General features: G+C 39.7%; 1 protein-coding gene across 10 annotated transcripts in view; it reads left to right on the top strand.

Annotated features, from left to right (window-relative positions):
- Positions 1-18,363, top strand: part of NEK11 (NIMA related kinase 11) — a 231,332-nt gene that overhangs the window by 28,398 nt on the left and 184,571 nt on the right. For all 10 annotated transcript variants that reach the window (XM_019803185.2, XM_034662010.1, XM_011229202.3 and 7 more), the window contains one exon: positions 12,373-12,538. In XM_019803185.2, coding sequence (XP_019658744.2) covers positions 12,373-12,538 — 166 coding nt within the window. The remainder of the gene's footprint in view (positions 1-12,372; positions 12,539-18,363) is intronic.

Below are 18,363 nucleotides of genomic sequence, written 5' to 3'. Positions count from 1 at the left end.
ATGGTAGGCTTTGCATTGTGTCCAATCATCTCATTGAAATCCACAATTCTAGCATTTTTCTGTCATGTTCAAAATAAAAACCTGACATGAATTATGCATTAGAATATTGCATTTTGAATATTAACCTAACATTAATTGTAAATTTGGAGCATATAACAATCATAACAAAAGCTAACCCGATTATCTATGGTAAATTATTCTTTCACATCCTTACTGACATTGTCATGCTCCTTAATTTCCTTGCTGACAATAAACACAATCTTTGCTCTAAGCTCAGTACTTAGTATACTAAAGTGTGATAGAGTGAATGAGTGATTGTTGCATAGTCTTATCTTATCAATATTTATTTTTGTTTTTAGAGCATATTAATACTCCATCTTTTAACAATTTTGAATTAAGTGAACTTTTTGAAAACTGCCCCCCCACACACACACACAATTACACCTATAGGGTTGTGGCACTTAGGACAACCTTAAAAATTAGATTTCACCGCCTTGCTAGGAAAGGTAAGTCTTGAAAAACATTGTCTTCCTCTTCTTCATGATCTCATCCCATCTCAGTCCAAATCTGGGGTTCTAAAAGTGGCAAAGATTCCTGACTATTGGTAAGATTGTCTGTAACATTCAAATGATAATTAGTGAAAAATAGACATAACCTTATTAGTACCACAGCAAGAGCAAGACCGTTACTCAAATCACTATGAAGAGGCTTTGGGTTTTGTTTTTCCCTTTTTCACTAATGCTAAGGAGAGGAAGAAAAGAGTAGGTGGCAGGTGTTCTTGTTCTTTGAAAAATGGTTTGAGAATGAGAAAGTTGCAGACTGTCTTAGTAGTACGTACTGAAGATCTTCATACTAAAGCTAGAGAGGAAAAACAAATTTGGAGACAAAGTTGATTCTTTGGAATTGGTAGTCTCCTCTTTCAATAGGTAAATGGTGGCTCTGCTGTAATATGCTATATGATCTAGGATAAATACTTAACTTCTCAAAGACCTTAATAGGTTGAGGTGCTTTGATTGGTCTGTTCTGGGAATGTCTTGTCTAGCTTTGAAATTCTATAAATACATAAAATCCATTCCAAAATTGGAAAAGAAATTGAATAAAGGGACAGGATATGGAAAACTGGGTAGCTTTGTGCCTCTTTTGGGCCAGGTCATTGCAGCGGATGTTATCATCTCTGAGATAATGCGAAGCATCTGTGCAAAACCATTTTCCAGGTTGTCATTTTTCTTTGTCAATGCTAACATTATTATCAGCTCCCATAGGTAAGTCAGCTTCCAGATAAGGGCTATTTGGCAATAAACTTCCACTTTCTGATTGATGTCCAGTGTACAAACTGATACGCCTCTGTAAGAGACAAAATCATGCATAGGAGTTGTGATCCCTACTACCTTTGCAACAGTGCTTGGTGTGTTGTTGATTTTGATCACTGGTCAGACATTTATGGAATGTCCACTATTTGTGAATAATTGTCCTAGACACTAAGAATACAGAAATGAATGAAATCTAATTGTTCTCAGTCTGGGAGTGGAGCTGAACGAAAGGTATGAAAGTACGTAATTGTAAAAGTTACACTTTTGACGGTGGAGGTAATGAGCAAGATGAATTTTGAAGAATGAGGAGTATGCAAGCTTGGTCCCATTCAAACATGTTAGGCACTGCTAGGTGCTGGGAGTTCAATAGCGAATTAAGTGTGACCCTGACCTTTAGGGTGCCTGCAGTCCAGTAAGGGAGCTCATATGAGAATAGATGTTGTCACAGGATGCAGTTAGAGAATAGAGGAGAGGCCCCTAACTCAGCCCTGGAGAGGTCTAGAAAGATTTTCAGATGAAAGTGTCCCATAATGCCATCTGTATGAATAAATGTCATCGATAGTTCTTAGAACTTTATTTTCCTTCTTCTAAACATTGTAATGATCAAAGGAGGGAAAACTGAATAGGAAGAAATCAGAGAGGGAGACAAACCTTGATAGACTCTGAACTCAGGGAAGCAAACTAAGGGTTACAGAAGGGATGGGAGTGGGGGGATGGGGTAACGGGTGGTGGGTATTGAGAAGGGCACATGTTGTGATGAGCACTGGGTGTTAATATACAACTAATGAATCGTTGAACACTACATCAAAAACTAATGATGTACTATATGTTGGCTAACTGAACATAATAAAAAAATTGTAATGATCAACCTTGTGCTTCTAACACCTAATGACTTCATCTTAATTTCTTAAGTTGGAGGCTTCAGACTGTGAAAAACAAAGTAATTCCTTATATTAGTGATTTTTTTCTTTCCTCTCTATCTCTAGAAAATTATAGGAAAAAGACTTATTAGTTTCTATGAAAGTATGTTTTCTTAATTTTAGGGGAGAAGAGGAGGGAGACCAGATATTTTAGGAAATTTTTTTTTATCTTTTTCACTTCGTTGATTTATATATTTTGTATTTTTTGTTCTGCTGAATTATCCATGCTCTTTACTTCATTCTTTCCCTTCTTTTTTTTTTTTTAAGATTTTATTTATTTATTTGACAGAGATAGAGACAGCCAGTGAGAGAGGGAACACAAGCAAGGGGGAGTGGGAGAGGAAGAAGCAGGCTCATAGCAGAGGAGCCTGATGTGGGGCTCGATCCCATAATGCCGAGATCACGCCCTGAGCCGAAGGCAGATGCTCAACCGCTGTGCCACCCAGGCGCCCCCCTTCTTTCCCTTCTTACTCCTCATTTTAGATTACTCCTGTTTGCTCTCATAGCTCATATATCTCTGCCCAAGGGAAGGAAGGGAACACTCGTGAAATTTTAATCATTTTGAATCCTGATACTTTTCGATAACTCCTAAAAATTTTAACATTTGAGAATTTTGAATTAATGACAAAAATTATATTTTCAAATTAAACAAATACCATGTTGTCCTAGTTTCCAGATTTACTATTGACAAATAATTTCTAGTCATTTATTCAAATATTTTTTCTTACTATAGATCTGTTTTTGTATAGTTCATTATAGTTCACTTTGTCATGATTTTTTAAAGATTCATACTAATGTTCAAGTAGAAAAGAGCCATCATGACTTTCGCAGTTTAAATTAGGAGACTTAGTGCTTTCTAAGGACAAATGAGTGTTCACCAATTCTTCATTTCTGCTTCTAATCTCTTCTTCTTTAAAAGTTTTCTCTTCCTTCTTGTAATAAAGTGTTAGTATCAGGGTGTCTTTAGCTATCAAAATGGCTTAAATAATAAGAAGATTTACCACCTTAACGAGGAGTGTAGAGAGAAAGCAATTCCAGGGTTGACAGAGTCAGCAGCTCACAGCATCATGAAGGACCTTGGTGCCTTCTGTTTTCTATCATTCAGTCTGTCATCCTAAGGTGGCTTCCTTCGTGACCCCACCTGGCTGCCAAAGTTCAAGGAGTCACATGAAGAAGATGATGACATGCAGAGGCAGATTAAAGCAGAGTTTTCTCCCACACTTCTCTTTTTATCAGTGAGGAGCATCTTTCCCAGAAAACTCCCAAGAGACTTCTCACACCTCACAGGCCAGCATTACATCATGTTTAAACTAATCACTGGCAAAGGGAATAGGATTTTATGATAGACTTAGGTTAATTATGATTCACGCCAGGGGCTGAGAAGAGTGTCCTCCTCTTTAGAGTATATGATGGTGGAAGTGTGGGGAGATGGGTAGACAGTCATCAGTGTCTCTTAAAATAATCAAGCCATAATATTCAGTGAGTTGGCTCATCTGTATAAATAAGAAAAATAGAATGACCTGGCCACTTGTATTGAAGTATAGGGGAGAAGGGAAGGGGAGAAGAGGAGCCATAACTAGTTTTGAGGGGGAAATTAGAGTTGAATCTAATATATCCCTGGTTATAGGAGAACTTTTGGAGACTATAGAAAAAAGCTCCAGATAGCTGTCCATCATGAAGGGAATCCACTCATTTTTTGGCTAAATGAGAGCAAAGGGCAACTTCTTAATGAAGATTTGATGAAGGAGTCTCAGCAGCTTTTATGGAGGCTGCGGTATAGAAATGGGGGAGGAAATAGACACTGTAGTGAATGCACAAATACACAGGCTTTCTCAGCACAACCAAAACAAATGCTGGCTTTTGTAGTTACCTGATTAATTAATACTCATGGATTTCTTGGCTTGGCTATAGACTCTTCATTCAAGACAAAAGAAAAGCCCCTGGGAGAAAGGCAAAGCAGTTAGACATTTTATTGTCTTCTCCATGTGACCTCTAAGGAGTCCTCTGGAAAGGACTGGATATGGCACATCCTGAGGCCAGTTCTGTTCTTGCACCGACACCAAGAGATTCTCCGCAGAGAACTCGGAGTGAGCAAGAGTGCAGTTTCCAGCCTCGAAACATGTACTCAAGCCTACTTCTATTTTTAAAATTTGTACAGATGGGAAAAGTCATTGAATTCACATAATTATTAGAAATTTTTTATTCGGGCCATATTTGTCTTCAAACCTCCTACTCCTCAAATTTCTATTTACTTTCTTCTTTCCTTAAAAATAAATGGCAACTTGCATAATTTGTTATGGTACCAGCATTGAAACACAGCATGGAAGTTGTCACCACAAGTGACAATATAATCTAGACAGGAGCCAGGGTAGCATATTTGCCAAACTAAAATATCTGAAATAATTCTACTTTATTTGTTCTTTGTTTATTGTCTGTATTATTAGTTATCATTAATTATTATTAATTATTCATTTTTTTCTTGTAATCTCTATGCAATACTCCTATACACTGCTAATGTGTTTGGAAACTAAATCAGTCTTGAAAAGCCTACGGAATGGAATTTATCTGTAGGTTATAACTGATTTTCAGTTTCATTATTCACTACTAAAGACACTTTACTTTGTCTAGGAATGACTATATCTTAGCCATCTTTAGGATATAGATAAAATCGACTAGAATTTAAAATGGACGAACTTTATCTTTATCCTGTGGAAGACAGGCTTGGTGTCCTACCTGTATCCCTTGGGCAATTAGTGTTTGCTGTGCATGGATCCAGCCTTCAACTGTCAGCACCTGCAATGGTGCCTGAGGCCTCTATCTGGCCACTTAGGCCAATGCTCTGGCAGGGTGAGACAATGGGGGAGTTAATACTCCCAGGGAGCAGCCTTATCAGAGAATGAAGGGAGTTGGTAGTCCTTGCCCCTTGGGCAGGGGGACTCAGAGGTGCCTATTCTACACTGGCTTCCAAGGTTCCTTCACAGAATTAAGCTCCGGTTGCCCACAGTGGTGACCAACTTGGTAATATGCCCTTGATCAGCTTCCCTTTCCTCCTTATCTCACTTCCCCACTCCCTCTCACTGCTTAGTTGACTACTGGTACACAAATCTTTGTCTCAGGGTTTGCTTCCCAGTGACCCCAAACTAAGAGAATCCTCTAGAGCAGAACATGGCTTAATGGGACAGTTCCTTACATTTATTTTTGAAATCTTATTATATGAAACATATTTGGATAAAAACTGAGGGTAGATAGATGGGTGAGGAGGAAGGAAGAAAAGAGTGATCTGTGAGCCTGCTGGTTTTACAGATCTTTTAAAAAGTACTGCTACCTATAACATTTCATGCTACATTCCATAATATATACTCTGGTTGTGTGTGTGTGTGTGTGTGTGTGTGTGTGTGTGTGTGTGTGTGTTGGGGGAGTGAGGTGCACATGTGGTATCTAAAGAATGGCACATAGAGAAATTAAGTAGTTTTTGTAAATAGTTCTCTTTTTTAAAAAAACTCACATGCTTATTAACTTTCATAAACTATTCAAATAATGTAAATATGGACATTCCTCTCCTGGGTATTGATTTACATAGGGCAAATAGTAAAGAATGGTAAACTCATTTCTTTTGCTACTTGGGAATCCACCTAGAGAAAAGGTAACTCTGCATAGTAGTTTGCATGTGCAAAAGTGAATGTTCTGAGGTGCTGGTCTATAGATTTTGCCTTTTCTTCTCTCCTCAAAGAACAATTAGGGATCCCCACCCAACACCCAGCTCTATTAGAGCATTTATCATGAAGTTGTTCAACTATTTTTATACTTGCTGACCTCTCCCGTGGGACTGAGCTCTCTTGGAAGGCAAGAGGTTTATCTTTCTTATCCTTGGATCCCCAGGCATGGCATGGTGTTTGACATATAGAAGGTGGTCAATAGCTGGTCAAGTAAAAGAAGTATGGAATTTCCTATCTTAAGGTGTTTGGTAGTGACTTCCCGGGGCCTTGTACGGAGTCTGAAATCAGGCTCTGCTCCTCAGTACTGATGTCTGCCATGGGCACTTGCACTGCACTGTCATGCCATTTGAGCCCCCAAAACCCTGCTAATGCTTGTGATCAGGGGTGGAGATGAAAAGACTGGGTGAGTCAGAGTTCTAGTCCCCAGATGAGCTGGGATCAGGAATTTAATGGTTAAAAACAAAAGCAGCTCATAGACTATGACCTATGGTGGTGACCCATAAAATAATTTTGTCCTTTTCTCGGGACAGACATTAAAATATGCTTTTTCAATTGCTGAGAGAATAAACAACTGAAACAAAATAAAATTCCATCCTAGTATACTCTCCACTACTACAAAATTTTTTTCAGCTACTCTTTTAGGTAACTTTAGTTCCTGCTGTTTCTATTTTTTAATCGATGTACCACTTTTTTGAATCAATATCACTCACTGCCATTATATTTTTTCATGTCCCTTTACATTTTAACTTTATATTAAAGAGTATGAAATAACTTTAAAAAAGGATGTTTTGTACTCTTATGATATTTTTCCCCATAAAAGATTAAGAAATACTGTGGCCTTAAATCCCTTAGAGGATCCTACATTTTAAACCTTGAATTAATAGGAAAATTAACCGAAGTGAGTCAGTTTTGGAGGTTTAGTTTTCCTAGCCCCAAAGTATTTACAGTGATTTGTGGTAACACCTGAATGTGCCTATTGCATTGGTCAGGGCTCCCTGGTTCAGATCAGAGCAGCCACCATCTGAGGTTTAAGCAGGGGGGATTTGTTCCAGAAAACAGCTCACAGCAGCAGCAGCAGTAGGAGGGCTGGGGAGCAGGCGAAAGGCTGAATTTCCAGGAGCATCAGCCAGAACCAGGCCACTGAAGTGGCTTGCTGCCTCTTCCGCCAGGGCCATGCTGTTTTCTATGACTTCTGTGTTAACAAAAGGGAGGCCCTGCGCCCACCTGTTTCTTTACTCAGCTCACACCCACAGCGAAGTTTCAGGTGGGTGCAGCTGACTGGTGGAACCTAGGTCATACCCTGATACCCCAACTCAAGGGAGGTGAGAGATGTGGGGTTTGTTTGCTTGGGGAAGGCAGGACCCACAGTCCAGGAATCTGTTGCAACATCAGGAGGCTGTCCTAAGATGCAGGGTAGCCACAAATGACAGGTTTCTGCTATGATAATGTCTCATGAAAATAGCAGCAGACAAATTGTGCGAACTGTTTGCCTTCTACTATTAAAACCGTGTAGCAAAAAGATGAGACAGAAATACACATAATTGTTAATGCTGATTATCTCTATGGTGAATTATGGGTAATATTTTCCTTTTGTTTAAAAAATTTTATATAAGGATACTATATTTCCTTGTAAATTAGAAAAAAATGAGAGCTTACCATTTAAGAAAGGAAGATCAACATAATTGCTGCCTTGCTAGATCGATGAAAACTCTATTTAAAAGTCCTGAGCACTGGGTGTTATACATAACTAGAACACGACATCAAAAACTGATGTACTGTACAGTGGCTAACTGAACATAACAAAAACAAAAACAAAATAAAACAAAGTCCTGAGCAGATTTATGTTAACTACACTGAAATTAAAATACAAAGCAATCCATCAATCAATTAATTAATCAATCCCCCCCATGAAAAGTCCTGAGCAGACTTAATAATCACTCTTTGTTAAACAGATGAATACTGAATCAAAAAAAAAAAAAAGCAAACAAATAAAAAACTACCCTCACCTAAGCTAAAATTGAAATCTATTTCCTTTGGCTCCGTCCCCAGTGGGTGCAGTAGCTGCTGATCACATTAGAGAGTCATAACATCTTAAATGAGGAGAGCCTCAGATGTCATTTACCCCAACTTCATAGCATTCATCTCAATCTGAAGTTTGCAAAAGTGTATGTATTTTCGCACACTCATGTATATTTATCTATTTGTTTAATATTTGTCTTCCCCCGTAGACACAAGGGCAAGGCCTACAAATCCCCAGTGCCTGCTATACCATAGACACACAGTAGGTGCTTACAATATGCATGCAGTGCAGGATCATTGATGGTTAAATCACAAGGGAAGGGACCACAGCTAGTTATCTCTAGACAAACTGCAAAGACTTCCACCATTACCAGCTGACCAGCCCTCACTAGGATGGTTGTGGCTATATGGGACATCGTTCTGCTGCTCCTCATGCTCACTGGGATACAGAAAATTCCAGAACTCTTTTAGGCTCATCAGTTCCCTTGCCCCTTGAAGACCTTTTTTCACTCCTACCCCTTCCTGGACACACGAAACTGTGAGGGTATATTTTTTTCTATCCCCTACTTTGTAAAGAGACCACAGTTCCTCCGCTCTCAGTCTTTTCTACCTGTCTTGGAGTTCTGTTCCTACCCTCCTTTCTGGACCCAGCCTAGGGGACATGAACTGTTTTCAAGGGCTCAGCAACACCTCACTTTCTTGCTTTCCCTTCATCTGGTCCAGAGGGTCTCTTTCTCTCCTGGAGGCAGGGAGGACACTCACCCACTGGCCAGGTGTTCCTCCAGATCTTTTCTCCAGCCTTGGTCTCTCCTTTGGAATGAAAAGCCAGTGACTTTTTCCTCTGTAGTTTGTGAGATGTCCTCTTTTTCCTGAGGCGGCACATGCTGCTGGTTCAATGGGGGAGCAACTGAAAGAATAAGAGGAAATTTGAGAAAAAGAATCTCAAAAATATAATCTGCTTCATATATATCATGAGTGTCTGAATTTTAACGGAATGAAATTAGCGACAGTTATCCCAGATTTCCAAAGTCACTCTCCAAAGTTTATCAGTTTGCTACTGATTCTAGGAAGAAAGAAGCATGCCGCTTGGGAAAAAGAACAGAAAGTTTGTAAAATGAGTGAGTCTGCAGGGATGCCTGCTTGTTTTTTGTTTTTTATTTTTGCTGCTGTCATAAAGTTTCTCCTGAACAGTTGAGGTTCCGATAAAATAAATATCTGTCCTGTTATTTAGGAGTGGGTGACAGGCTGACAGTCACCGAGCAGGTGACAAGCTGTCCTTGATTTGGTAAGTTTCCATTGCTGTCTTCAGCTGATATTGATCTCATATTAAGTGATATGCAATGAGAGTTTCCTGTGTCAGTTCAGTGACACGACTTTAGGTAAGGCAGGGAGAATGTCTCTGCGTCAGCTAGAGATGATCATATTAGTTATCACCCGTCTTAATAGCCCTACCTTCATCTGCTAAGCTGTGGGCAAATGCGATTTTATGCTTTATCGTCAGGCTGCCAGACAGGACTCAGGTAACTATATGTAAATCTCATGCTCTGTTGCACGATAGTTGATGTTTACGAGGAAAAATAAGTATTTTTAAGCTTTTTATAGCATTTGTTCCTTCACAGCAAGAGAATATTGCAAGTTTGTGCAAGGCTTTATATTGTCATGCTTAACCACTGTGACTTTTACAACCGCATGTTAGCTGGGCAGAGTAAATTACTGGAAAAGCACTATGAAGATGTCATTGAGCTTTGCCTGCTGTGTGGTAATCTTCAGAAGTTACAGGAAAACATAGCCGCTGATGTCATTTCAAGCTCCTTTTACTAAACTAACAGCCTGAGATGCCACTCTTAATAACATGAGGTCATTTTTAACCAAATTCTTGATGGAACAGTCTTCTTACAGAAAATGTTACCAAGCAAGCATTTCTCTAGAATCCACTTCATGATCAATTAGAGGCCTCATAAAGTGTTCATTACCTAACAAAACCAACATGAAAGCCCCATCAGTGGAAGGGAACCAAATGTTCCAACTTTCCAAGTTGCAGTCCTAAAGACTCCTGTAAATGGCAGAGCAGAGCCTATGGGGCTCCTGGTGCAGGGCCATCCTCTCTAAGGCAGCCAGGGCCTGCCATGCTGGTCTTTTAGGGGTGGATGAGTTCATACTGGAAAGACCATGCAGAACATTTAAAATGAATTAAATGCTATAAAGGACTCAAGTTTTAGGAAAACTGATTTCCCAATAAGAGCCATCTTGAAATAGAAGGCTCTCCTGATGAGATTTTTGGAGAATGGACGCTAAACACCAAGCTTTTATTGGTCAAGAAAAAATGCCAAATGTCACTCAACACCTGCTAGGAATCAGGTAAAATAAGGATACATTCTAAGTTTTCCGGCATAGTGTCTCAGCTTCTAGGACAGATGGTCTAATCTAGAATTTTTATGAAATGTTTGCCACTGAGGAATGGGATGGGCAAAAACTACAGGATACAGGGCTGACTGTAATATCTAAGCTTCTAGGCCCTGAGTCTGAACAAAGAAACAGGCTCTATCTCTGGTATTGCCTGAGGAAATTTCTTCCACAGTAAAACAACTAGGGAAAAGTCTTATTTGAATCAATGAAAAGTTTGTAGTATAATTACGTTTTTAAGGATGATCGGAGCTCTCCTATCCAGTGTGATTGGGCCTGGTACTTCGGTAAACAAAGTAAACAATTTTTAAGTGAAATGACATAATGAAAACATTTATATCAACTTAAAACACACCATTGTACATTTTTTCCCATTTTTTTGATGCACAACCAACATCTAATGTTTTCTGATTAGAGGTCCCTTCATCTTTTTTGCATAAACTACATGCTATATATGTTGTTTTCCAGGTTTACCTTCTTTAAAATGGAATGAAAATTTAGTAATCTGACTTCAAAATACTCAATTTTTACATTTTTAGCCCAACTCTTTAGCACTATCTTGTCAATGATTATCAGCAATTGTTTTTTTGCAATTTGTTACTATCAAGTTTTTTGGCAAACATTTAACTCAGTTTTCCTCGCAAAGATAACAGTCATACATATCCTTCATCAGTTTGTCATATCTAAGTCACAAATTTACAGTAACAAGCACAACTGGCATAATCAAATTTGGGAATAAGCACAATGACTCGGGTAAGCACACATCTCTCCTGGAAGGGGCAGAAGTTAATGGATGTGCCAGAGAGCACCTACTAGGCACAAGCATTCCCTACGGCAACGGCAACCACCAGCATCTGTTAGAAAGAACTAGAGAGCTCTGGTTCATCCATGAGTTGGTTGAAGGGCCTTTAATTAAGACTGTTTCTACTATAAATACCTTTTCATTAATATGCATAGGTTGTAACTCTTAAAGAACGTCTTTGCAAAATGTGTTCTAGTATGGGTTCTGCAGAACTTGCCCTTAATGAATAGCTAACATTCACTTATAATCAGCAGAATCTGTCTGCACACATAATTGGTGCTCTAAAGTGCTTTTCCCCAGCAATCTAGTTTACACTTGCTACTATAATTGGTTTGTTCATCAGACGATTTTTTTCTCAGATGGGAAGAGATAGTGTTTTGGTCCACTCCTCATTGAGTTATCACAGTTTTAAAATTAATAATTTGGAGATTTAATGAGCTCTTTTTCCATTTATACATGCTTGAAATCCTAAATACCTCTTTATCCGTGTTTTTAGATTTTTTTTTTCTTCACCTAAATACCGATAGCAATAAAGTATGCTATGCCAAGAATAGTTTTAAAAAGAAACTAAATAGATAATGGCTCTATTGATAGTAAGTTGTTAGATTTGGAAAATTTTAGAGCTGAGAGAGAGAAGCATGTTTATACACATACCCACACACAGGCAGAGAGAGACACAGAGGCAGAGAGAGAGAGGAGGACATAGGTAAAGAGAAAGACAGACACAGAGAGACAGTTGATAGATTAATAAATACATATATATATATAGAGAGAGAGAGACAAGAGATAGATACCAAGATAAGAATAGAGAGAAATAGAAAAGCAGAGGAAAACAGATAAGGTGAGAGGTAAAACACAGAGAGACAGATGGAAGCAGGGACACTCTGTGAAAGACAAAGGGAAACCAAGACATCTCCAGAGACAGAGGAGGAGCCACCTCAGCAACGTTGCTCACCATTAGCTCAGTCTGTGCCCTGCTTGACCCAACCTGTAGAGCTACAGGTATGTCAGTGACCAGAAGAGGCAAGCAGGCCCGGGACCACTAGGAGGCACAATGTCATAACAGACGATACCAGACCAATGAGTAGGTCATGGCCTGGACATTAATTAGGTGGCCCTGAACCACCTGTTCATAGCTGTTATTCTTTAACTTTCAATGTATTTAAATTTTTATTTTTGTTTGCTTGTTTGTTTGGCTGCAGAAAGGTACTGAAGGAAATCTCTATTGGAGATCTTAATCCAAATGAGACTGTGCAGGCCAATTTGGAGGCCCAGCTCCTTTCCAAGCTGGACCACCCAGCTATTGTCAAGTTCCATGCAAGCTTTGTGGAGCAAGATAATTTCTGCATTATCACGGAGTACTGCGAGGTGAGACTCTCCTCTTTCGGAATTCTCAGTAAGAATCTATTTCACAGTATATAGATGTCCATAAAGAATCATCTCATAAGTTCAATGATCAAATCACAGGTTGGGGGGGATGGGTTAAATAAGTGATCGGGATTAAGGATGTTGCGATGACCACCAGGTGTTGTACGGAACTGCTGAATCATTATATCGCACACCTGAAACTAATACTATACTGTATGTTAACTAACTGGAATTTAAATAAAAACTTTAAAAAAAAGAAAGAACCCCACAAGCTGAACTATGAAGATCTCTCGTTAATTGACAAACCCATTTCTAATGAAGGAGTAGTTGCTACGGGAGAGTGCTTCTTGGAGAGCAAGTAGTTCAGGAGAGGGTCGCCCAAACCTTCTACAACAGTCCAGGGCTTAGGTGAACATTTAAATGCTGTAACAGAGGCCTGGACAGAGCAGTGGTCCATCTCTTGAGTTTTGGGTTCTAAGCCTATTCCTCATTTTCCCCAGTGGAAATTTGGAAATGGAAATATGGCTCATTTTCCTCATGGAAATCTTTCTTCATATTTATCAATTTGTGATTTATGGCTTCATGTATCTGCAATTTTCCCTGCCACTTCCATGTTCTCTGCAAGTAATAATTGCATTTTAGCCCCAGCTGAGTCAGAAGCTGCTTGGAAAAGTATCAGAGGGGAAAACTGACAAGGAGCAGCTGTACTATGAATCTGTATGCTTGTTCCTGAGAGACTAGGTAGAGGGGAGTTATAAGGGCAGAGAGAACATGAAGATGACCTTGCTCAAAAAGTATATCCCAGAACATTCTGGGAGCTAGTCTTAGCCAAATGCACCTTGGGAAATTGGGTGCTTTTCATACTTTAGAGTGAATTTAGTCAGTTCATCACCTGGGTGTTGCTGGGGCCTGAAAGAAAAGATGCTGGAAAGAAGGAAGATGCTCATTAGAATGGAAGGCAGTCCTGTTTGGTCAAAAACTTTGGACAACAAGGGGGTGCTGTGTGTTTGAGACACAGAAGAGAAGAGGCAGGAGGAGAGGAAACTCGGAAGGAGTAGGGATAGCAACAAAAGCCAGCCTTGCCTGCTTGACACATGAGCTGGTGTATTAACCAGTATGAAGCCGAAAGCCCAGTTAAAATAGCTGCAAGTTTGATATGCAATATGTATAGGTTGTAACTCTTAAAGAACGTCTTTGCAAAATGTGTTCTAGTATGGGTTCTGCAGAACTTGCCCTTAATGAATAGCTAACATTCACTTATAATCAGCAGAATCTGTCTGCACACATAATTGGTGCTCTAAAGTGCTTTTCCCCAGCAATCTAGTTTACACTTGCTACTATAATTGGTTTGTTCATCAGACGATTTTTTTCTCAGATGGGAAGAGATAGTGTTTTGGTCCACTCCTCATTGAGTTATCACAGTTTTAAAATTAATAATTTGGAGATTTAATGAGCTCTTTTTCCATTTATACATGCTTGAAATCCTAAATACCTCTTTATCCGTGTTTTTAGATTTTTTTTTCTTCACCTAAATACCGATAGCAATAAAGTATGCTATGCCAAGAATAGTTTTAAAAAGAAACTAAATAGATAATGGCTCTATTGATAGTAAGTTGTTAGATTTGGAAAATTTTAGAGCTGAGAGAGAGAAGCATGTTTATACACATACCCACACACAGGCAGAGAGAGACACAGAGGCAGAGAGAGAGAGAAGGACATAGGTAAAGAGAAAGACAGACACAGAGAGACAGTTGATAGATAAAATAGCTGCAAGTTTGAGATACTCCAAGTCTCAGCTATTTCCCTGCAGGTCAGCCTCCTGAGCTCAGCATTGCCAGGTGTTTCCTTGTCCATTTCTCTGCTTGGAGGAAAATGAGGGAAGCGGGGGGCGGGAGAACCACATTTAGATGTCTACTTCTCCTTTAGCCAGTGGACCGTTAAGAAAAACAAAATGATGAGTTGTGCAGAGCTGTGATAATGAACAGCTACTCTGGCATGTATGTCATGAATCCGTGCACAACAATAGGTATTTCCTTATGTAGCTACAATAGGATCCATCTGCTATAATTTAATCATTTTTCTTCCTTTAGCCCTTCAGTTAATCGACTATTTTATTTGGGAGACAGCTGACTCCTACTACTTGTGACTACTGCTGCTTTTGGCGCACTGGATTTTCCAAAGATTCTTTCCGGTCTTAGCAATATTTTTCACTGTGGTCAGTACTGTGCAATAGGGCTTTCTGTGATAGTGGAAATGTTCTATATTTATGTTGTCCAAAACAGTAGTGAGTAGTCCCACATGACTCTTCAGCACTTGACGAAGTGTAGCTAGTGTGATCAAGGAGCTGGATGTTAATTTTTTTTTTTAAGATTTTATTTATTTATTTGACAGAGACAGCGAGAGAGGGAACACAAGCAAGGGGAGTGTGAGAGGGAGGAGCAGGCTTCCCTCCAAGCATGGAGCCCGATGCGGGGCTCAATCCCAGGACCCTGGGATCATGACCTGAGCCGAAGTCAGACGCTTAATGGCTGAGCCACCCAGGTGCCCCTGGATGTTAAATTTTATTTAATTTTAATATATTTAATGTCAATAACCACGTATGGCTACTGGCTACCATATTGGACAGCTCCAGGTGATAAGCTAGAACTTTCTTTCCCTGCCTTATTTTTTGAAATTTTCAACTTTAACATAATTTTAATCTACCAGAAAAGTTATAACACAATGAACCATTCGTCCAGATTTGCCAATTGTTATAATTTCCCCACATTTACTTTATCATTCTATTTATTCATCTATCTATACTCTTTTCCTGAACCATTTGAGAGGGAGTTGGCAGACACAATGGCTCTTTATTCTAAATATTACTGTATTTTCTAAGGCGGAGGACACTGTCTTACATAACCATGGTACAATGATCAAAATCAGGAAATTAACATTGAAACAATACCGGTAGGAAGCCTGAGTGGCTCAGTCGGTTAAGCGTCCACCTCGGCTCAGGTCATGATCCCAGGGTCCTGGGATCCAGTCCCACATCGGGCTCCTTGCTCAGCAGGGAGCCTGCTTTTCCCTTCGACTGCCGCTCCCCCTGCTTGTGCTCTCTCTCTCTGACAAATAAATAAATAAATAAAGTCTTAAAAAAAAAAAGAAAGAAAGAAACAATGCTGGTATTTAATCCAGTGCTTGTTAAAATGTGATCTCGGGCCAGCAGCATCACTGTTACTTGGGCACTCTACCCCAGCCATACTGAATCAGAGATTCTGGAGGGGTGGCATCGGGCAATCTCTGTTTTGACAAGTCCACCAGGAAAGTCCAAAACACATATAAGTTTGAGAACCACCCATCTAATCCACAATCTGTCCTCAAATGTAGCCCACTTGTCCCATTTATGACCTTAGAAAGGACATTTCTGTATGTTTTTTCTTGCATAGGATCCAGTCCAGGATCATTTGCGTTAATTTTAAATTCTGATTGTTTCCAAGGGCTGAGCTACTCTCTCAGGAGGGGCGTTGCCATGGTGACGACCGCAGGCAGGCCTGGGGAACTGCTGCGGGGCTTCCAGGGCTCCATGCTGCTGAGCTGTCAGGCTGTCACTTCCCCGACTCCCAAGGAATGATGTGTGCGGATAGCTGGTTCTTGTTGTTAACAGAGATATTTCTCATCTTCAGACCCAAATTTGCTTTTACCCCACACAAACTTGGCATTATCCTCTTTTTATTGAGGTAAACGAATATTGGAAATACCAGGTGGCCAAACTTGCACCTCGTAGGAAAATGCCATCACCATTGAAATAGTTGGTCTTTTTATCTCCAAGTTTGCTCTTTTGTAATTTAATTTGGGACCTTACAAGATTGAAATATATAAACACATTCATGAGGCTGCTACATCCACCCTTCAATCCTTTGGGCACATCCCATCAGATTATGAGTGTGAAAAGCCAATAACTGAACACTCACAACTTCTTGCCAAGATCTAACCAAACCTTTGATGGGGAACAGTTCCAAAACTACCAAAGTGGGAAAGTATTTCAAATATTGGTGTCTTCTCTTCTCCCCCACCCGCATCATCCAAGGTTAAATGGAACTACTTCCTGTTTCCTGTCCGTACTGCACAGTTTCACACCTCTTCATCTCTACTTGGACCTTTCTCTTTCAGAATGTCCTTCTTCAAATCCTAGTCATCCTCCCAGGATGAGCAGAAATGCCACCTCCTTTACAAAGACTCCCATAATCTCCTGGCTGGAAGTCTCTCCCCACCTGGTCCCTCCACCACACCCGATAGCATTTTATGTCTCTTGGCACTCAACACATTATACATGGTAGAAACCATCTCAAACTTTCAAACTTTTTCTGATTCATTTTCGTATCACATGGACCCAAGGAGTGAGCCAGAAGGAAATCAGCACTCAGAAATTTCTTTTTTTTCCCCTCACGAATTCTTTATTACTTGCTTCCATCTGCCTCTCACCTCATTTCTGTCAAACACTAATGGTAAAAGATAAAACATTGGATCCTTCTACCTGTTACATATGTCAAAAGCATTTTGTCCTGCCTTATTTTGCTGGCTCCCTAACAATGTACTGCACTAGAGACCTGTGAGATACTACCTGAAGGTTGTCCCTTTGGGTGAGAAACCCCGCGCATTCACTCAGCAGATGCAGTAGAGGATAGTTGAGATCACGTATCTTCAGTGGAGAGAGGACATATGACTATCCACCAAGAGCAGGAAAGGTTGGACTTGTCTATTTTCTGCTTAGTGATATTGACATGACTAAACAAAAATTTATCAGTATAACAGTAGTGCTCAACTTTGGTTGTATATTAGAATCACCAAAAGGTTTAAAAAACCACAAGACCTGAGGCCAATCTCCAGAAAGTCTGATTTAATTGACCTGGATTTTTATCTAGACATCAGGAGGTTTGAATGCTCTCCAAGTGATTCAAATGTGTAGCCAGGGCTGCAAACTGCATAAAAAGGGGAATGGTTAGTGTACAAATAGAAAAATGGAGTCCTAAAGGAAAACTGGAGCACTGAGCAAAGATGAGGCCCAGACCTGAGAACTGGGAAGTATGGCTCTGACACGGGGTTAGGTTTTATGCTCAGGCACCTCACTTGGTTCTATTATTCATGAAAATTGCCTGGCCTATTCTTGCTCCATGTGCAGTTTCTGATTACAGTGCAGCTCTCTACTTGGGCCTCTTCTAAAAGGAAAAAAATCTGCTGGCTAAACTGACAAGAGCTCCCTGTTGTCGTGGCAGTTGTAGTTCTCAGTGCATATGAATATAAATTGGCATTCTAGGTTATTCATTGGTTCCTTAAGAATGTCAAATTCATAAAGGCAGTAGTAATCAAAGGTCTTTCCAAAAGCCATTACTGATCCCCAACTCTGTGTCAGATACAATTCTAGAAAGTGTGGGACAACAGAGATAATACAATAATATTTCTTTAATGAACCTGTCTGGTAAAAAAAAAATGAAGCATTTCTAACAATGGCAAAAATACAAGGGGGATGTGGTAAGGGTCAAGGGAATGAGGTGGTTAAAGTGCTGTGGGAGCTAAGAGTAGAAATGACTTTGGACTGCAGGAACCATGGAGGAACTGGCATTATATTTGAACTTGTAAGTATGGGAAGGATTTGGTCAAGGGAGATGGGGCAAGGACATTTGAGTTAAAGGGAATAATGTGATAAAAAGCTCAGAAATAGAAAATCATGGACCATGATTAAGAACCTGATACTTCACTTTTAATTGTAATGCGTTTGCAGTTAAACACATTTCCTAATGTTAACAACTTCTATAACCTCTGTACAGTTATCAAACCCAGAATAT

The sequence above is a fragment of the Ailuropoda melanoleuca genome, chromosome 6 (genome assembly GCF_002007445.2).
Source record: "Ailuropoda melanoleuca isolate Jingjing chromosome 6, ASM200744v2, whole genome shotgun sequence".
Classification (NCBI taxonomy): Eukaryota; Metazoa; Chordata; class Mammalia; order Carnivora; family Ursidae; genus Ailuropoda; species Ailuropoda melanoleuca.
Note: the sequence above shows the minus strand (reverse complement) of the source record. Positions and strands in the feature narration are given on the sequence as shown.